The 23,325-nt window shown below is 34.3% G+C and overlaps 1 protein-coding gene across 1 annotated transcript in view; it reads right to left on the bottom strand.

Annotated features, from left to right (window-relative positions):
• PGR (progesterone receptor) overlaps window positions 1-23,325 on the bottom strand; it is a 96,447-nt gene that overhangs the window by 38,067 nt on the left and 35,055 nt on the right. Inside the window, exon 3 of the mRNA XM_082683348.1 lies at window positions 14,561-14,677. Coding sequence (XP_082539474.1) covers window positions 14,561-14,677 — 117 coding nt within the window. The remainder of the gene's footprint in view (window positions 1-14,560; window positions 14,678-23,325) is intronic.

Below are 23,325 nucleotides of genomic sequence, written 5' to 3'. Positions count from 1 at the left end.
TTTGCCACAAAAGTGTCTATAATAATTAGGTCTCTTGACATATAACTTCTGTTCTCTGAAGAATGAAAAGAAAGCTAAAGGGAATTTCCCTCCAGAAAAAGAGACAATCTTGTGTGGAAGACTGAAACCAGAAAGCTAAGATACTGATTATTATTGAGGACCATGAAAAAGGGAAAGAAAACATAAATCAAAAAATTTCTGAAGGTAATAAAGAATACTTTGCTAATATATAAGAAGACTTGAAGTTTCAAATAAAAAAATGTATATTCTGTTTCAGAAAAAAAATAAGGATTAAGAAAGAGCTAAGTATTGATGAAATTACTGAAATTCAATGATTAAGAAACACAGGCAAAAGACCCAGGTCATCAACAAAGGAAAGTCATTAGAATCCCATTTTGTCTTCATTTACATTATATGCCTAAAAAATCCAAAGGCAATGTATACAGATTTGAGAGCTGAGGGCCCCATACCACAAACTGGTGAATATCTTTTGTAAGTTCACCATACTCCTGTAGTCATGGAGTCTATCCCAAACAGTTACCAAAGTACTTCCAAAAATCGAAATAAGTAGGACATTCTTCTACAAAGGTTAAAAAAAAATCAACTGAAATATTTTAAGTTATTTACCAAATTTTCCTGCCATGTAAAATATATACATTTCCCTTCAGATTATGTTTCCAGGGGAAACATATGGTTTGGGAACATAAACATATATAATAATAATATTCAGTAACCATTACATTAAGTACCTCTACTATTTATGAGTCTGTAAATTAATGTCAATTCCAAGAAACCTGCTTTGATTTTTCAATTGTCCCTACAAAAAAATAATTAAAATACTTTTAGAAGATATAAGAATATAATTTGCATTAAAGTTAAATATTTTGCCAATGATAATATCGGCATAAATGACTTTAAGACATAAAAGGTATTTGAAGCCACAATTTGCTAAACTTTTTTATAGGCCAGACACCTGTGTGCCTGGATATCTAAAGGATATTCTTTAGAGCTATCATTTCATTTGCCCTCATAACTTTCATTATGTGGTCTTAATGGAAAAGAAAATAAAGATGTGTAAAAGTTTCAGTGTGTTCCTGAGGTCCTACAGCTATCAGTGGGGAAATTTATGTATTATTTTTTAAGTTTAAATTCAAGTTAGTTAACATACAGTATATTATTATTTTCAGAGGTAGAATTTAGTGATTCATCAGTTGCACATAACACCCAGTGCTCATTACATAAAGTGCTCTGCTTGATCCCAATCACCCAGTTACCCCATCCTTCCACCTACCTCCCCTCCAGCAACCCTAAAGTCATTCCCTTTAGTTGAGTTTCTTATGGTTTGCTTTTCTCTTTTTGTCTTATTTTATTTTTTCTTCCCTTCCCCTATGTTCATCTGTTTTGTTTCTTAAATTTTACATATGAGTGAAATCATATGGTATTTGTCTTTCTCTGAATGACTTATTTTGCATAGCATAATAATCTCTAGTTCCAGTCACATTGTTGCAAATGGCAAGATTTCATTCTTTTTGATGGCTGAATAATATTCCTTCATAGACATACACACCTCTTTATTCATTCATCTGTTGATGGACAACATTTGGGCTTTTACCATGCTTTGGAAAATGTGGACATAAACATTGGGGTTCATGTGCCCCTTTGAATCACTACCTTTATATCTTTTGAATAAATAACTAGTAGTGTAATTGCTGGGCTTAGTGGCAAAATTTAAATAAAACCCTATTTGTTCTGACTCTAAATTCTTACTCTTATTACAATGCTATACCATCTCCTACAGAAGTGTTTTAAAATTTTCTTTCTAAACTACTGATAATATTTAAAACAGGTTTAATATATTGGATTGAAATTAGGATAAAATTGTATGTAAATTTCTCTTATTGGCAATGTAGAAAATTAGGTAGCTTATTAGTCTCCAGAACACCTAATATGATGAATGAAGTATAACTATGCGGAGATAAACTTCTTTTAATGCACAGATACTTTTAAATGCATAGATAAACTCAAAATGTCAGCAAAGTATCAAGGCGTCCAATATGAAGACTATCTCTATCCACTGACAAAGGGACATGAGAAGAAAGCACGTCTGTTTCATCTCCTAGCTCAGTATGGAAAAAAAAAAAAAAAACCTCTCCTCTGAATTCTTAAACAAACAAACAAACAAACAAAAACCTCTCCTTTGAATTCTTAACCAAAGGCCTCCTTCACCCAGATTGGCAGTTTGAAATTATTCTGTCTGCATGGTATGGGAATCCTGGAGGCAAAAAAGTAAATATGAAAAGTGTTCCTTCATTGATTAAATCCTTAAAGTGCTTGGAAGAATAAATAAAAATTCTCTGGAGAGAAACTCCCTTAATTAAGGCCACATAGGATTTAAAAAAATATTAAGCTGTGCCAAACACGAGTTTATAATCCAAAATTACAAAAGGCACAATGAATGAGAAGTAGCAGAGATAATAAACAGGGTGCTGGAATTGGCTCACAACAGCCTATGAATACTTACTAAGTATTCAGGAATATTGACAGTTGGTTTTTAAAACATTAGTAGCCTGAAATTCGCTATAAAGGAGCATTTATACTACAATCATGGGGAAATTCTATAAAGAATAGTGGCATTTTTTTAAACCATTGTGATACAGTGGCATAATTAGATCTGGAGTTATGGGACTTTGGAATTACTGACTACGAATATTTGCAACAACTGTGTTTAAAATTATTGAAGTTATATGAAAAAAAGAATGGAAACACAAAAAAGGGAAACACTAGTAAAAATAAGACAGATTTATAAAAAAAACAAGTATAATGTCTAAAAAAATGTACTAAAATGAAAAAAATGGTAAACTTGAAGACATAACTGACTAAATGACACAGAATATAGCATAGGTATATAACAATATGGAAAATATTAAATAAGATAAAATATGTAGAAGACAGAATGGATGAAAAAACAGAATGCGCTAACTAATATATGTCTAATAAGTATTCCAGAGTTAGAAAAAGGCAATGTGGAAGGAGGTAATATTTGAAGAATACTGGGAAGAATACTCCTGGTGTTTATGAAAGACATAAATTATCAGATTTAGAAATCATGATTTACAAGTAGAACAAATGAAACTAGTTTATAATTGAGTGAACTAGGAGAACTAAGTACAAAAATGTTTTATATAAATATAGAGAAAATATTGCCTCAAAGAAGCTGTTAAATCAATTGGAGAATTTGTAGAAAAAATGATACATGCCAGAAGATAATAGATGAACATCTTTAAGATGTAGAGGAAAAGAAGTCAACCTAAAATTTTTAAATTACCAAAATCATCATCCAAAAATGAAGATTAAATAATGATATTTTAAATGGAAGCAAATAAGTTTATCATTAACAATTTCCCACAGAAAGAACTTATAAACATTTTATTTCAAAAAATAAAATAAAATTCAGTTTATTAATTGAATGAAAGACTGTGTTGGGGGAAAAACAATAGATAAACGTATAGGTAGATCTTTCGGAGTGAATAAAGTAATAATGATCACTAATTCTGGATCATGTTCTGAAATGAATGCTGTTTACTTTGTCACGGCCTCTCTGTTATTTGCTTTTATTTGGGGCAAAAAAATAATATATTGAGTGGATGACACCAGGTGTTCATGTGATAATGCTGGGCTTTACTGCATGGAGGCAAGGGAAGAGTATTATAATGGATATTAAAATGTAAGTTTTATGACAGCCAGAAAGCTTTTTGGGAATTGGATGAGAAAATAGGTGGTAAAGATCAGCAGACAGGGAATGGTGCAAATCAAATCCTTTGATATTATGAGGACCATAATAAGTTTTGCTGTAGTTTTTGTGGATTTATAGGCAATTATCCTAATAGTAGCTATAAGAAATCATGTCTAGATATATGTTTTTACTTTGGGTTAGCAAAAAGATGATGTTGCTGGAATCAGTACACTGAGACTATCTCTAACAACCCCTTTTAGCACTGACTTATCTCGCTTTTCCTTTTTCAGGTTCCACCTCTACTTCACAGATGAAAACAATATATCTGTGGTTTTGCTGAAAAACAAATACAAATGCTAGATAATAGGAAATATGAAATTAAATTAGGCATATGAATTCAAATTAAGTAATTAGGGAAAAAAGCTCTACTAGAATTGTTTTAAATCATCCAACTAAAGTCAGACTACAAATGGGGAAGAACCTTTGTATTCCTCAATCCTGACTTTTTACTGAATGTGGAAATAGGAGACAGTATCAGATACTACTGAATAGTTCTAGCTGGCATCCATAAAAGCAGTCCCCCAAAACAAAAAACAAACAAACAAACACCACAAAAAAACAACCCCAGGCAAACAAACAAAACCAAAGAAATGAGAGTGAATGCTCTAAGGAATATCCTTATCTACCATGTGTGAAATGGCATTTAGGGTGAACAATTGGGGAGTAAACAGAAGACATTAATTGGCTAGAGGTTTCAACTCAGTGAACTGAGGAAAGAGTGTGAGGTTCTGTCTTGGGATGGTGGTAGTTGATTCAAAGACCCGGGCTTGAGTAGAAAAGGAAATGCTCATAAGAGGAAGACCATGAGAGGTCTAAAGGCGTAGGTGGCAGCTGTCACCCAAAGCAATTCCTGCACCAAAGAGAGAGCAGATGGTTTCAGTTTTTATAGTAATCAAAGGCATAGACTAAGTTTCTGTACCTCCACAAAAGGTACTGCTCAGGAATTTTGGTATTCTTCAGAAAAAAAAAAAAAAAATTGAGGCTTATTGTCTTCAAGTGTAGGAGAAGAAAAAAGGAACACACCTTTACTACACAACCCATAGTTTGTAGCCCAGAAAATTACTCTCTTTGCCAAGAGACAGGGGTGTAAATCTAAGGGTAGGAGGAGGTAGGGGATAAACTAGCTTTCTAACATAACTTTTTAAAATCTGAAGAAAAGCCTCTCTAACTAACTAACTAAATAAATAACCTTGTAAAAAATTCCAGCCTGAAAAAGTCAGCTAACATTAACTATGCATTTAATCATTCTTTTACACAGAAAGCTATTTATTTTTTAAGAACTAATTACCTTTATAATAAGTTAGCATTTTTACCACAAATGCAAATACAGAGCTCTATTCATTTTAGAATTTTTTGTGAATCATAACACAAACATGTTTTCCAAAGGAAAGAAGTTAGAAGCAGAATTTCTAAATTAGAAGATATATTACCATCCTTCAGTGTGTAACTATCTTTCCTACTCGGTGCTGTACGGCAATGAACAAAATGCTAGAGTTCACTGTGACCTGGTGAAGGCAAGGAAGTGATTAATTTAAAAATACGAATTATATGCAACTAAGAGACCCAATAACTCAAACACAATTCTTATAATTAGAACATGTAGGGGCCAAAAAAAACAAGGCTGTACCCACATCGAGTCTAGCCCTGACATAAGCCCTGACATCTTGGCAAAGCAAAAGCTGGCACCTTGCACCCCTTCTCCACCTGCTCCCCTCCCCTCAGTAAATATGTGAGACATTCCTCAGCCACCACTGGCTGCCCTAAGAAAAACAAATAGTTAACTTGCAGAGATCACAATCCTGCAAGACAGGAGTCTCCCTTGGTTTACAAATGTCCTAGAGATTTAACGATGGCCCAATTTCCAGAGGCAAATAACTCAGTTCCCAAGCCCTAATGTCGCCCTCCCCACCATAAAACTGAAGGAGTCTGAAGCAGAAGGAAATGAAAATAAAGTTAAATTTCTTCTAAACCCAAATCTCACTAACAAGGACACTTGATAGGAGAAATGTTAAACTTTATCTCTAAACCTCCAAGATAGTATCAGCAACCATTCCCAAGCATATGATCCACTGATATACATCTAAAGGGTTTCATGAGAAGATTTTTTATTACTAGTAATAAATAATCTTTTTCCCAACAATAGCTAGCTTCTCAAGGTCCTGGAGACGTTGCTTCCAAAATTCCTTAGAGACTAACATCATCCCCTTTGTCCTCACCCACCGCCGAGTCCACCCCTACTCTGCCTTTAAAAACTCTGACTGTAATTTGGTTCGGGGTCCAAGTCCCTACTCCGCTGCACCGGGTATACTTGGGCCCAAGCTTAAGCTTGTCAAATAAACCCTCGTGTTACTGCATTGGTGCTTGGCTCTTTCGTGGTCTCTCAGAGGGGAAAACTCGGGCATAACAGAATATAGTTGCTGAAGCTGTTAAGAACAACCTGCAATAAGTGACTCTTAATCTCACAAAACAAACTGAGGGTTGCTGGGGGGAGGGGATTTAGGAGAAGGGGGTGGGATTATGGACATTGGGGAGGGTATGTGCTTTGGTGAGTGCTGTGAAGTATGTAAACCTGGTGATTCACAGACCTGTACCCCTGGGGATAAAAATATATGTTTATAAAAAAAAAATTAAAAAAAAAAAAAGAACAACCTGCAATAACTATGTCATGACATCCTAAAACTTTAATATTTTTGACTTCTACCATATACTTTATTAAGTCTTTAAAAATGTTTCAATGTTCTCTCTTTGTTTCATCTTTTGTTATTTAAATGTCTATATCAGAAATGAGAAATCTCAAGAAGGAGTGATAAACAAGGAAGGAAAGAAGGAAGGAAGGAAGGAAGGGAGGGAGGTGAAGCTTGCATTTCCATTTCCAGTAGTGAATTATTACTTAAGTGAAATGCTTCTAATTAAGGAAGAATCCAACCAGGAGCAACCTTGATTATCATCCAAAGGATGTTCTCACATTCTCAGTAGACCACAAGTATGTTTCCCCTTACTCCAGAAATTTAATACAGAATTAGTAATTAGAATCTAGTTAAAAAAGAGTACCTTCATGATTTGTAAGAATTGGATTATTGACTCTATAGACTTTTGTTACCAATTCTCTCAGGCAGATCATTGCCAGTTTCATCCAACAAATAAACCTTTGTGAAAATCTGTTTATCAAATAAATAATGCATTTTGTATTTCTAAATGTGTGACGTGACCACATATAATACTAGAATTCAATCACTCTTTCATATATGCCTGAAATACAGGAAGGCTTTTTCCTTTTTTTTTTTTTTAAATCTGAGAATTATCCCTCAGAAACAAAGATACTGCATTATATATTAGTCCTATGAGCAATGTAACATTATGAAACTCTAAATTGTTTTGAATGACAATATGCTGCCAAAGACAAATTAAACTGAAATAACTTCAAACAGTGGTAGTTTGGAAGGTTTGTAGAGAACACCTGATATTTTTTTAAAAGAGGCAAAGAAATTTGTTGAGGAATTAGTCTGAGTTTAGGGAAGAACATATCAAAAGCTTCAATTATTTCTTACAACAGAAATGAAGAAAATATAAAAAATGATCTGATATTAAAAACTGAGTGATAGGTACATAGGTACTTATTTATTTTAATGAATTTTTCAGGCTTAATATATTTTATAATTAAATAATACAGCAAGTTGTTATGGGGAATCATTAAAAAAATTCTTCTGGGACAAATATTAAAATAGTTATATTATGTAGATGACTATATTTGGCTTGGGATATATTTCCAGTTACAATACTACCCATTGATTCAAAAAGTACTACATATCAAATATTTTAGATAAAATAATGATGAATTCTGGCAAATGATTAGCTGACTTACAGATTGGCTGTACTGAGAACCAAAGATCCTGCTGGCAAAGTTTTGTGAAATTAGTTTGAATAAAATTATTGATGAAATGTTAGACTAGACATACAATACTTCTAATTCAGTAAATTTTTGCATGTGACTTAAATTCTTGTGTTTAACTAAATTAATGCAATATATAAGTAAACATTTGACTATTTTATCTATATCTCCAGAAGTTTATGTATTAATTTGGGCCAGAACACATTTGCATCTTTTAAGTGGGAAAAATGGGGGACTTTCCCTACAGCTTAGTTAGTCTGAGACAGTTTCAGTTTATACCTGTTATTCCAGTTTAGTTATTTTTTAAAAAGTTTTTATTTATTTATTTATTTGATAGAAAGAGCGAGAAAGCACAAGCAGGGTGAGGGGCAGAGGGAGAAGAAGGCTCCCTGTTGAGCAGGGAGCCTGATGCAGAACTCAATTCTAGGACCCCGGGATCATGATTTGAAAATAAAGGCAGACACTTAACTGCCTGAGCCACATCATCCTAGTTTAGTTATTGATAGTGCTCCATTTCATCCTCAGCGGTATTCTAGTTTGGATGATGACTTTTATAGTCACTGGCCATAGAAAGTAGTACACTGATTGAAGTAAATTATGCAAAAGGAGAAAAATCCATAAAATTCTGGGAGAACTGAGGCACATGATATCAATAATAAACCTTGGAAACACAACAAAATTGAGGATATTATACCTGGACAATGATAACTATCTACTCACATTTCTGCCTATTTCTTACTATACTCTCTGAGGTTAGGGCTATTTACCTCTGAATTGAGTTCTGTCCTATAACAGAAGCAATTCTTCCCTTAAGCTGAAGAAATATAAAGAAAATGAAGTCAATTATAACAGCTTTGCACCAACATGGTCTTGTTGCCCACTCTTTTTTGCTGCTAAATTAGTCTATGTCTCTGAACTGGTATCTTCCTCTTTCTTCCCAGTTCTAAGTCTTCTATAAAACTCTCTTCTTTTATTCTATTTCTCACTGAGCATCTGTGTTGTTAACTAGAACCAAAGTCTCTCTTCCAAATGAACACCAGTTTCTCTGTCTACAGAGGGAGAGAAGTCTCCCCTTTGAATAATCCCATTTCTTGATGGTTGTGTATTCAATCACTTCTGCTTTGGTCAATTTGCTCCATCTTCCATTCTAAGAGTAGAAATGCTGAAGTAAGTAAAATGAGGACACACTACAACCCAAGCTCATTCAAGGCTTTCAACTTTTCCAGATATGAAAAATTATGATAACTGTATTCCTACAAAATCTCTTACAGTGACTGAAGAGATGGGAAAATTTCACAAGAAAGTCACACTTCATATGGAAGACAAGTAAGAGTTCATGAAGACTAAAGGGAGAATGATACAGACAAAAGCAAAATACATGCAAAGACAGGTGAGAGCCTCTGACTACAGTGTAGCTTCCCAAAGGACTGATGAACGAAGGACTTAGAAAAAGAGAGACTACTTATTAGGTAAGGAAAGGCTCCATGTGCTGCATTTAGAAACCTGGATCTTATTTCATGAATAGTTTGTTAGAAAAGTCACTGATTCCACTGCCTACAAAACAGTCAAACTCCAGATACTAACTGGCACAGAGTAACTTTGAAGTTTCATTGCTGTTCCCACTAAATAATTGGCTTTTCTGAAAATTGAGTAAAGTTTCAGGATACAAAATTAATATAAAGAAATCTGTTATGTTTCTATATACAAATTACAATGTATCAGAAGGAGAAATAAGAAAATAATACCATTTACAATTGTACCAAAAAAGAATAAAATATCTAGAAACAAACCTAATCAATGAGGTGAAAGACCTGTACTATAAAAACTATAAGACATTAATGAAAGAAATTGAAGAGGACACAAATGGAAACATATACTATGAACTTGGATTGGAAGAATTAGTACCATTGAAATGTCCATGCTATCCAAAGCAATCTACAGATTCAGTACAATTCGTATTTGCTAATACCAATAGCATTTGCCATAGAACTAGAACAGATAATTCTAAAATTTGTATGGAACTACAAAAGAACTTGAAGAGCAAAAGCAGTCTTGAGAAAGAAGAACAAAGCTGGAGGTATCTCAGTTGTGGATTTCAAGATATACTACAAAGTTGTGGTAATCAAAACAGTATGGTACCGGCACAAAAACAGACACACAGCTCAATGTAACATGATAGAGACCCAGAAGTAAGCCAATCTTATAGGGTAAATTAATCTATGACAAAGTAGGTAACAATATGTAACAGGAAAAAGTCTCTTCAATAGTGCTGTGAAAACTGGATAGATATGTACAAAAGAATGAAATTCAATCACTTTCTTACACCATCCACCAAAAAAACCTCAAAATGGATTAAAGGCCTAAATGTGAAACTGAAAACCATTAACCTCTCAGATGAAAACACAGATAGTAATCTCTTGAACATCAACCTTAGCAACATTTTTCTAGTTAGGTCTCCTCAGGCAAGGGAAATAAAAGCAAAATTAAACTACTGGACTATATCAAAATAAAAAGCTTTTGGACAATGAAGGAACCATCAACAAACCAAAAAGGCAGCCTACATAATGCAAGAAAATATTTTCAAATGATATATCTAATAAGGTCTTAATATCTAAAATGTATAAAGATCTTACATGATTCAACAACAACAAAAAAATCAACTGATTAAAAATGGGCAGAGGACCAGAATAGACATTTTTCCAAAGAAAACATACAGATGGTCAACAAACACATGAAAGATATTCAACATCACTTATCATTAGGGGAATGCAAACCAAAACCACAATGAGATATCACCCTATACCTGTCTGAATAATAGAACCATAAAGACAATAAATAACAAGGGTTCACAAGGATTTGGAGAAAAAAAGAAGACTTGGGCCCTGTTCATGGGAATGAAAATTGGTGCAGCCACTATGGAAAACAGTACAGGTATTCCTCAAAAAATTAAAAATGGAAATACCATATGATTCGGTAATTCCACTACTGGACCTCAAAGAAAACAAAAACACTAATTTGAAAAGATATATGCACCCCTATGTCTATTTCAGCATTATAAATGATAACCAAAATATGAAGCAACCCAAGTGTCCACCAATAGATGAATGGATAAAGAAGATGTGGTATATATATGCACTGGACTCAGTCAAAAAAAGAATGTGATTTTGCCATTGGCAACAACATAGATGGACTTTGAGGGCAGTATGTTAAGTGAAATATGTCAGAGCAAGTCAAATACCATATGATTTCACTTATATTTAAAGTCTAAACAAATAAAAAAGCATAAATAGACCCATAAATACAGAAACCAAACATGGTTACCAGAGTGGAAGGTACTGGGATAATCACCAAATAGGTGAAAGGGAGTGAGAAGCACACGTTATCTATCCATGAAATGAGTAAGTCACAGGGATGAAAGCTACAGCATAGGGAATTTAAATCAATGAATCTATAAATCAATAGAATTCTATGACAGATTGTTGTTACACTCATGATGAGCCTAGCATAATATATGGAGCAGTCAAAACACTAAGTTTTATACCTGAAACTAAGGTTACTTATATGTCAAGTATATTTCTATAGAAATTATATACACACACACACACACACACACACACACTCACACACACACACACACACACACACATACATACATGAGGGGCACCTATGTGATTCAGATGGTTAAGCATTTGCCTTCAGCTCAGGTCATGATTGCAGGGTCCTGATACTGAGCCACACATTGGGCTCCCTGCTCAGTGGGGAGCCTGCTTCTCCCTCTCCTTCTATGGTCCCCCACCTGCTTAGGCTCTTTAGTTCTTTCTGTCAAATAAAGAAATAAAATCTTAAAAAAAATACATATAAAAGAAAAAAACTACAAAAATCTTATAAGTTCATACTAATGTGTTTTTTTAAAAAAATAACTATTACACTGTATGCATGCTATCAGATATATTGCCGAAGAAATAGTTAAGTGATGGAAACATCACAATTCCGGACTTCAAGTTATATTAAAAAGTTGTAGTGATTAAGACAGTATGGTACTGGCAAAAAAAGAGACACATAGATCAGTGGAACAGAAAAGAAAACCCAGAAACTAACCCACAACTATACGTTCAATTAATCTTTGATAAAATGGAAAGAATATTCAATGGAAAAAAAAAAGGCTTGCTCTTCAACAAATGGTGTTGGAAAAACTGGACAGCAACATGCAGAAGAATGAAACTGTACCCTTTCTTACACCATACACACACACACACACACACACACACACACACACACACACACACATATCCAAAATGGATAAAAGACTTAAAAGTGAGACAGGAAACCATCAAAATCCTGGAAGAGAACTGGAAAACATCATGAAAAAGAACAAAACTGGACCACTTACACCATACACAAAAATAAATTCAAAATGGATGAAAGACCTAAATGTGAGACAGGAAACCTCTCCTGAGGAGAACATGTAACCTCTTTGACATCAGCCATAGCAAATTCTTACTAGCTATGTCTCCTGAGGCAAGGGAAACAAAAACAAAAATAAACTCTTGGGACTACATTGAAATAAAAACCTTCTGCATACTGAAGGAAACAATGAACAAAATTAAAAGGTAAATTATGGAATGGGGAAGATATTTGCAAATGACAGATAAAGGGTTAGTGTCCAAAATCTGTAAAGAACTTATTCAACTCAATGCCTAAAAACCAAATAATCCAGTTAAGAAATGGGCAGAAGATATCAATAGATAATTTTCTAAAGAAAACATACAGATGGCTAACAGACACGTGAAAAAATACTCAACACTACTCAACATCAGGGAAATAAAAATCAAAACTATAATGAGATACCATCTCATGCCTGTCAGAACGGCTAAAATGAACAACACAAGAAACAACAGGTGTTGGCGAGTATGTAGAGAAAGGGAAACCTTCTTACACTGTTGGTGGGAATGCAAACTGATGCGTAGTCTGAAAAACAGTATGCAGGTTCCTCAAAAACTTAAAAATAGAATGACCCTAGGATCCAGTATTTGCACCAGTAGGTATTTATGCAAAGGATAGAATCAAAGAAAGAGAAACATCATATGATTACATTTTAATTTGAAGGGATACATGTACCCTGATATTTATTTATTGATTTTTTTAAAGATTTTTATTTATTTATCTATTTGAGAGAGAGAGGGAGGGAGAGAATGAGAAGGGAGGAGGGGCAGAGGGAGAGGGAGAAGCAAACTCCGTGCTGAGCAGGGAGCCCAACAAGGGGCTTGTTGCCAGGATCCCGGGATCATGACCTGAGCCAAAGGTAGATGCTTAACTGACTGAGCCACCCTAGTGCCTGCACCAAAATGTTTATAGCAGCATTATGAACAACACCCAAAGTATGGAAAAAGCCCAAATGTCCATCAACTGATGAGTGGATAAAGACATGATATGTAAATATAATGGAATTTTACTCCGTCATAATATCGAATGAACTCTTGGCCATTTGCAACAATGTGGATGGAGGTAAAGTATATTATGCTAAGCAAAATAAGCCAATCAGAGAAAGAGAAACACCATATGATTTCAATCACACGTAGAATTTAAGAAACAAAGCAAATGAACATAGGGGTGAAAAAAGGAGAGATACATGCAAACCAAGAAACTGAAGCTTATTAAAGGGGAGTTGGTAAGGGGGATGGGTGAAATGGATGGGGGGGGGATAAGGAAGGCACTTGTGATCCACACTGTGTATTGAATGTAAGTGATGAATCACTAAATTCTATACCTGAAACTAATATTACACTGTATGTTAACTAACTGGGATTAAAATACAAATTTGAAGAAAGGGGGAAAAAAAAGAATACTTGAAAATAAAAACTTAGGGAGGATAGAACAAAAAGTAAATATATTTATAAGGGGAAAAGGGGGCTTGGATGGCTCAGATGGTTAAATGTCTGCCTTTGGCTCAGATCATGATCTCCAGGAACTGGGAAGGAGCCCCACATTGGGGTCCCAGCTCAGTGGGGAGAGTGCTTCTCCCTCTTCCTCTGCCTCTCCCTTTGCTTGTGCTCTCTCTCTCTCAAATGAATACATAAAATCTTAAAAAAAAAAAAAGAAGGGGAAAAAATAAATGGCTAAATGAAATGAAAATAAAGGATTCAGGAGTGATTCCTTTCCCTAACTTACCCTATATCATATTTTTGATAGCCCTTATCATAATTTGACATAAGTATTTATTGCTTCTTTCCCCAGAATGTAAGCAGATGGTAGGTTTCTTCTTGGGCAGATGGTAGGTTTTATTTATGTATTTATATGTGTGTTTATGCATGTATATATGTGTGTATGTATGTATATACACTCCCAGAACTTAGTATAGTACCTGGTAAGTAGTAAGGGCTCAATAAATAGTTACTTAAAGAGAATGAGGTAGGGATGTAGGATGGGAGAGATTATTGGGGAGAAGGAGAGATGGAGATTAATGTACTTAATCAATTCACAGAATCAGTTTTTGAGTTGGAAAGAACTTCAGTGCTCCCATTTTATGGATAAGGATACTGATGCCCAGAATGGGTTGGTGACTTATCAGAGCCACACAGATAATCAATGTCAGAGGCTAGATCCAACTCATGTAACTTACTAAGAAACTGGTGAACTTCTCATAACATCTACTTATAAGCAATATAAGTAAATGAAGGCTTACTACTTCTCATAACAGACCTCAAAATAATGAAAATCTATAGTTAATGGGATAGTAATGGTTACTTAATTCAGACACCAATAATCATGACAGAAAAAGTAAACCAGGAACAAAGATGTATAAGAAAACTAGAATTTCCTGATCCATGGTTTTAGAGTATAAATACTCAACATATTAATGATGAAAATATAAGCATTACCTCCAAGGACCATGCCAGCCTGACAGCATTTTCTAAGGCGACATGCTGGGCAGTTTTTTCTGCGGATTTTATCAACAATGCAGTCATTTCTTCCAGCACATAAATAGTTATGCTGCCCTAAAAAACAAACAAACAAACAAACAAACAAACAAAACACACACACACACAAAAGTTATCTATGATATCTAAATACCATTGGAAATTTTATGCACTGACAACTTTAAAAAGTGCACATCAGTGAGTGGATTACTGTCTCAGCCAGGCTTTTGCTTGGCATACATGAATATTGGTGATGCTCCAAATCTATTTAATACTTTACCTGTGTCTTCATAAGCCTTAATGAGATGAACGCACCTTATAAATCAATCTGAGGGTTTACACAGTATTTCTGTGCATCTTCTTAATGGTGTCAGCATCAGATTGCCCTTAAATCTTTCCATCATTTCAAGATTAGTTACATGTTGTTGGTAAGTATTAGTTCTATAAGATCGTCAAACTGTAGTAAAACTTTTTCTTTCTGACATCTCAAGCATCAAGAACATAGATACAGACTAAAGAATTAAAGACATTTCTAAGATAGGCCATTATAAAATCTATACACTTAATGCTTTTGGAATATCCTGGAGCTATCTTACTTTTAAAGGGTCTAATGATTGTAACACATGAAAAAAAAAATTACTGATTGTATTGACTTTACTGCAGTTAATTTTGGCTGCAATTTAGAAAATACAATAGATAAAAATAATGATAAAGAGAGAAAAAATTAAAACAATGAGAAGTATTGAATGAAGGAGAGGACAAGAAGAAATGTGGACAAATGTGTGATCCTGGGATCATATGTGCAGGAGAAATAACATATTTTCAAAAGGTCTGAAAAATGAATTTAATATTTAACCATGATGATATTAAACCACAAATATGTTCCATTTAATAAAGATGGACAATCTAATTTATTTGGGTTGAACAAAAAAAATCTCAGCTTAAACACATAAACCTTAATTAACTGGAAAATTTACTTTTTTGCATGCTTTATTTTTGAATAAAGTCTTGTAACACAGACTGAGTTTTTAACATCTTTAGCTTATACTTCTTTTTTTTTTTAAGATTTTATTTATTTATTTGACAGACAGAGGTCACAAGTAGGCAGAGAAGCAGGCAGAGAGAGAGGAGGAAGCAGGCTCCCTGCTGAGCAGAGATATGGGGCTCCATCCCAGGATCCTGGAATCATGACCTGAGCTGAAAGCAGAGGCTTTAACCCATTGAGCCACCCAGGCGCCTCTAGCTTATACTTCTTAAGCGTGAAAAGTGATTTTAGAAGATTGTTAAATTTCCTTTAATATTTTATAGTAGTCAACAATAAAATCAGATATACTCTTCTGGCCAAAGTTTATGGTAAAGGAACACAGAAGTACCTTAAACATTTGCTTAATCAAGCAGGGGAAAGGATATGTCATCTGCCCTTTTTGAAACCTGATGCAATATTGCCAAAGGTCTGTAATAGAGCACTACATTTTCCTCTTTCCCCTTGGAAAATATTGTTTATAGATTAGGGTAGGAAAAGCAAGGGGTGATTACTATTACATCTTTTCTTTTAAATTACATATTCTCTTTCATTTTATGTTCTAGCTGTACCAACATCCTTATATTTCTCCCAAATCTCTCATGTCTTTATGACTCTCCTCCTTTTTCTAAATTTATCTGCTTGGCAAACTCTTGGTTATCTTTCAAATCTGGTCTTAACTGACTCCAGAAAGACCTAGACATTTCCTCTGTGTAAACAACTAAATATTCAATATGTATGTATTGTAAATACTGCTTGACTTCCTTAGGTTTTGTGAAGTTAAAAACTAGGTCTTTTGTAACTCTTATGTAAATTAAGAGTCCAATAAATATTTGTTGAATATATGTGTACTTAATTATATTTATTTTTTCACTTAAAGCCATAACTATGGTTGTACTCAACAATATAAACTCTATAGTAATATTTTACTTATAATCATATATACTAACTTTAAAAAAAATCTGTTGCTCCAGATTTTTAGCACCTTTCAATGTTTGTATACAGAATGCCTGTTATTTCAAGAAAATTCTTGCCTTTTTATGTTAATAGATCATGAGTTAGTATCTTTAACAAGCTTATTTTTTATACTTTTATTGTTCATTATAATTTTTAAATTCCAGTATAATTCATATAGTGTTATATGAGTTTCAAACATACAATATAGTAGTTCCATGTTTCAATATGTCACTCAGTGCTCATCATGGTAAGTGTACTCTTAATCCCCTTTATCCATTTTCACCCATCCCCCCAACCCACCTTCCCTCTGGTAACCACTAGTTTGTTCCTTATATTTAAGAGTCTGTCTCTTTTTTCCTTTGTTCATTTATAACAAGCTTATTTTTATTTATTTTTTAATTTATTTATTTGACACAGAAAGAGAGAGAGCAAGAGAGGGAACAAAAGAGGGGGGAATGAGAGAGGGAGAAACAGGACTCCCATTGAGCAAGGAGCCTGATGTGGGGTCAAACCCAGGGTCCTGGGATCATGACCTGAGTCAAAAGCAGATGCTTAATGACTGAGCCACGCAGGTGCCCCAGCAAGCTTATTCTTAACATCTACCTTTGCAAAGACAGAAGTCCTTATTATTTCTGAAATATTTATATTTTTAAATTTTTATTTTATTTTTTCAGTGTTCCAAGATTCATTGTTTATGCACCACACTCAGTGCTCCATGCAATGCACATCCTCCCTAATACCCACCACCAGGCTTTCCCAACCTGCCCCCCCCCCCAAAACCCTCAGTTTGCTTCTGAGTCCACAGACTCTCATAGTTCTTCTCCCCCTCCAATTTTAATGATCTGAAAAAAGGGATTACTGAATGGCTGGCTATACTTATATATTATTTCCAACTGCTCTCTGCATTTAATATATTAATATAACTTCAATTTTTACTATTATTAAGAGAATCATATTCTGTGAAAAAAAGCACTATTAAAATGTGAGTAGGTCATTTTATGTGCCTAATGACATAAAATTTTAGATACATGACAAAAATTCCATTTTGTTTGAAATGAAGTCTTTATTAGCTACAAAGAGATTTACCTTTAAAATAAGAATTCTATATTATTTATGTGGCCTCATAAGCATAAGTGGTCACAACATTTTTATGCCTTTCTTTAAAAAGGAGGGGAAAACATGTAATAAAGTGGGGGAACATGTAGTAAAATAGTGAGATAAATGAATATATATGTTTAACAGATAAAGAACAAAGACAATAAAGTTGGTATGGTATGATTCATGAAGTAAGGTCTTGAGGCAACTGAGCCCATACTTACGGAGGCTCTGCTTCCACCACAAACACAAATGTTGAAGAAAAACAAAAGTATGTTGTTTAATTACAATCTAGAACAGAAAAGGAGGGGGGCCAATCTTAATAAGCCAGAAATTAAGAAAGAAAAAAGAGTGGTTAAACGGGAATGGACTGTGGTCAGAAAAAGTTTCAGATCAGATATAGGACCTAGAAGCCAAGAACTAGGGTTTGACACCCACAGGGCCTGGGATTTGTGGCCCCAGCCCCACTGGGAGAAGAGTGTAGTAACTGAAACCTACATAAAATGGAGAATCTCAAAAGGCTGTTTTTCCATGGAAAATGGGTTAGAGAACACTACCCAAACTATGCTGATGAAGCCAGGAATCTGCCCTCAAATTTTGGGTGGGGAGAAGAGCCACCCATGACTAAAAACAAAATATACAAATATCTTGGCCTTTGAAAGAGTGATTTTCTCTACCATGTGATGTATGAACCTGTGCCAAGAAACAAATAGTTGTCTAGGACCTAAAACTCTTAGGGAGAGCCAAATGCAAAACTGAACTGTAAGGACAGGTATACATATGTGCAAAAAAAAAAAAAAAAAAAAAGAGAGAGAGAGAGAGAGAGAGATACCACAGTATGTATAGAAGCACTGTTTATAATAATCCCAAACTGAAAACTCCAATGATCATCTGTAGAATAATACATAAACAATTTTTTTCATTTTTTCAATGCATTACTATACAGCAATGAGAATAAATAGCCTACGCAAAAATATGGATGGATCCATAAATATAATATGTAAAATAATAGACAAATAAAATACTATATGATTGCATTAATATAAAATCCCCAGACAGTTAAAACCATCTATAATGTTAGAAGTTAGATGGTAGTTACCTATTGGGAGTGACTGGAAGGGGTGCAAGAAGACTTCTGGAAAGCTAATGATTTGCAAATCATTTGACCTGGATGATGATATCCTAGTTTCATTTATTCAATGATAATTCATTAAGCTTTATACCTCTCTTTGAATACTTTCCTAAAATTATTTATGCCAATAAAAAGCTTTTTAATTTCTTATTAAAAATAGTTACAACTGAGAGAACAGATTAGAGGATACTCTGATCCAACAGAGGGAGAGGAGTTTATGTAGGACCAACCATTTGAAGTCCAGAAACAGAATAGAAGTAAGAAGAGAGGAGAGGTAACATGTTTCCAGAGAGAAGAGAGGTATTACCTACATTATGGGATTACAGTTGGAGCTTTCCAGTGAAATATCCCAAGAATTTCACCAAGTATCTTGCTGGAGAAATGGCCAGCTATAATCATCTACCAAACACAGAAAACTCCAGTGACAGTCATATATGTGCCTGCCAAGTACAACTGTGCCTCTCCTTTTAACCCTTCTCTTTCCTATGCCTCTACATAGAAAAGGTCAAAATCAGCTGTTAAGGAATCTTAGAAATGTGAGCATGGTAAACATAGAAGAAGGTGATCTTGTTGGTTCTCTGTAGCTTCAGGCCCCCAGCAGTACTGAGCTCTAGCAAAGGACAAATGCTAAATCAGGTGAGAGTTTGAAATTTTGACTATCATGCCGGCCTGTACATTTTGATCACTGAAGTGAGACTTTTTTTTAAAATTAATGATTATGGAAATGGACCAAAGTTTCATAGAGAAGATGGAACAAGAAGCTCATAGAACAAGCCCATAGAGCTGCTGTTGTTAGAGGTCATGCTTTGTTGGCACTGTGAAAATGTGTGTGTGAAAACACACATACAAATACATAAACATATAGATAAAAACCATAACAATTATTTTAATATTGTTATAAATAAAATTGTAAACCAGTGCTTCTCAACAAGACATTTTTGTCTTCCCCTACACGAGCTCTGGAATTATCTGAGGACAATTTTGGTTCATACAACTGAGTAGTAGATGCTACTGAGGCCAGGGATGCTATTAAACTTCCTACAGTGCACAGGAAAATCCCCCAAACAAAGAATTAATGGGCCCAAATGTCAGCAGTGCCAATGCTGAGAAACTCTGGTGTAAATCATGATTGTCCCATTTCTTAAAAAAGATGTGTTTTTCAGGTTGGTCCACTTAAAATGCCTAGAAGCAAATGCAACCACAGCAGCAATAAACACTGGGATCCAGATTGCTTTGTCTAATATCATTTTCATCTGAAAGGAACCAGAGCTCTTTGGAGGAATGGTTGATCTAGGACTGTGGCAGAAAATGTACAAGTTGAATCTGTGATACTTTGTTGTGAATTATTTTGATGTTACTGAGGGTTAATGAAACAGTGTCAAAGCCACACTGACCAAAGACAATTTAAACATCAAAAAATTTATTTCAAGTGATTAAAACATACTGACTACATAAGCAACCATTAGTACATAATGATATGGAAGAAAGGAAAGAAGAAGAGAAAGAAAAAAAAATCATACTCACTGGAAATGACAGGATGATGCTAAGGCACAAACTCATTACTTTGAAAATTGATAATCAAGGGGAAATAAACATCTACTAGGCCTTCCAGTATTTTAAGATTACTAAATTACCTTTTGGAAGAGAGAAAGAACTATAAAAAAGACTTACAGCTGATAAAATCAGAAGAAATAAAAGAAATAGAAAATCATCCTTTTGCAATCCCTAAGAAAATGTTGACTTGTCAAGACTGAAAAGACAGTTAAAATACTCCTCTATTTTTCAACCACATATCTGTGTGATGCCACATTTTCTTCATATGCTTCAACCAAAACAACATATTGCAACAGGCTGACTGTAGGCACAGATATGAAACACAGCTGCATTCCATTAAAGTAGACATTAAAATGACTTGTAAAAATGTAAAACAATGTCACACTTTTCACTAAAGTTTTTGGTCTGGAAAATTAACATCAAATGATTTTGCTATTTTTTAAATGACTTAATAAAAAGTTTCCAAAGCTTACCATTTTAAATTTACAATATGATAAATGCAGAGAGATATAATCCACATAAACAAAAATTCTTTGGGCTTTCAATAATTTTTAAGCATGTATAGGAAAGGGGTAATAAGACCAGAGTGTTTGAGAACTACTGGCCTGCACATGAGTCCTTCCAAAATGTTTAACCTGAATTTAATTGTATGGAGAAAAACAAACAACGACAACTACAAAAGAGACAAATCTAGATTGTGGAAATTTTTATAAAACAGCTGTTCTGGACTCCTCAAAAGTGTCAATGTCCTAAAAGACAAAAAGAGGTGGGAAGATCTTTTTAGATTAAAGGAGTGGAAAAAGACTTAACCAAAGGTAATACATAGTTCTTGATAGAGCTTTCATGAAAAAACAACCTATATAGGACATTTTGGGAATAAATGGGGAAATATCAATACTGAGTATATATTAGATAATATTACTGTATCGTTATTAAATTTTCTGATGTGATACCAGGGTTATTTTGCAGAATGTTCTTGTCCTTAGGAGATATGCTCTGAAATTTTGAGAAGTAAGAGAGTATGCCTACAGTTTACTTTCATATGGTTGTGTATAGATATTCATTATACTACTCTTTGAAATTTTATAAATGTTTTCTAGAAGTTAAATTCTTCTGAAGACACAAGCAGAATGAGACTAAGGCTTGGACTACTTTTCCACATTAGCCAGTCTGGGGATTGTTATGTAAAACTGGAAAAAAGACAGACGGGAACAAAGACTGACAGTGTGAAAGGTAGCTGGACAATAATGAAGCATTAAGTTTTAAAGTATCTTCATATAAGATCCAAGGTTATTTTTGTTTGTTTGTTTGATTTTGTCTTATTAAAGTGTAGGAAAATGTGGGTGGGGAGGAGGTAAAGAAGAAAACAATTTTTTTAAAAGTAGTTTCCACATCCACCATGGAGCCCAATGCAGGGTGCTTAAACTCATGATCATTTATCACCTGAGCAGAGATAAAGGTTGGATGTTTAGCCCACTGAGCCACCAAGGTGCCCCAGGAGGAAAAAATATTAAGTACACTATGGGTCAATATGTTAGGAATTTAACTGGCTTATTTCATGTAATCCTTATAAAAAAAATAGACACTATATAGGTATTTAATTTTTCCAAAGTACCTAAAGATTAAATAGACATAGTCTTCAGCTGAGAACAAAGAAGGCAAAGAGTATGTTCCTGAAGAACAGTTATGGGCATTGGGCGTCAGACATGAGCTCCTGAAAGGGGTTGCTTGTGGGTTACATAACACTGGCAGGCAGCAAAAGCAGAGAATGGCATGGTACCTCACATCTTTTATATAAGGATACTTCTAAGCTTCATCCTGAACTAGAGCCATGCACCCCCCTGCCCAAGAATCCAATTTCTCTCAAGTATCAGGCAAATATGTATAGTAGTAGAAGTTTGTCATATTCCTAAACCCTAAAACATAAATGAGAATATTCTGACTGGTGTGAGGTGGTATCTTATTATGGTTTTGATTTATATTTCTCTGATGCTGAGTGATGTAGAGCATTTTGTCATCTATCTGTTGGCTATTTGTCAGTTTTCTTTGGAGGAATGTCTGTTCATGTCTTCTGCATATTTCTTGACTGGATTTTTGTTTGTTTGCTTGCTTGTTTGTTGGATGTTGAATTTGATGAGTTCTAGAAAGATTTTGGATAATAGCCTTATATGTGATAAGATATTTGCATCTTCCCATTCTATAGGTTCCCTTTTAATTTTGCTGACTGTTTCTTTTGCTGTGCGTAAGATTTATCTTGGTGAGGTCTCAATAGTTCACTTTTGTTTTTGTTTCTCTTGCTTTTGGAGATGTATTTAGGAAAAAGTTGCTGCGGGCAAGGTCAAAGGGGTTGTTGTCTCTGTTCTTCTCTTGGATTTTGGTGGATTTCTTTCTCACATTGAGGTCCTTCATCCATTTTGAGTTTGTCTTTGTGTATGGGGTAAGAGAATGGTTGAATTCGATTCTTCTGCAGGTAGTTAGTTGCCCAATTTTCCCAACAGCGCGTTTGTTGAAGAGACTTTTTCCACTGGATATTCTTTCCTGCTTTGCCAGAGAATAGTTGACCATAGAGTTGAGGGTCTGTTTCTGGGCTATCTATTCTGTTGCATTGATCTATGCGTCTATTTCTGTGCCAGTACCATACTGTCTTGATGATTACAGCTTTGTAATATAGCTTGAAGTCAGGAAAGGTGATACCACCATCTTTGGTTTTCATTTTCAACATTACTTTGGCTATTTGGGGTCTTTTCTGGTTCCATACAAATTTTAGGAGTATTTATTCCAGCTCTATAAAAAATGTCAGTGGCATTTTAATAGGGATTGCACTGAATGTGTATATTGCTCTGGGTAGCATAGACATGATTTTTTTTTTCTTCTAATCCATGAGCATGAGATGTTTTTCTATCTCTTTGTGTCTTCCTTAATTTCTTCCATGAGTGTTCTATAGTTTTCAGAGTACAGATACTTTAA

The sequence above is a fragment of the Mustela nivalis genome, assembly GCF_964662115.1.
Source record: "Mustela nivalis genome assembly, chromosome: 9".
Taxonomy (NCBI): domain Eukaryota; kingdom Metazoa; phylum Chordata; class Mammalia; order Carnivora; family Mustelidae; genus Mustela; species Mustela nivalis.
Note: the sequence above shows the minus strand (reverse complement) of the source record. Positions and strands in the feature narration are given on the sequence as shown.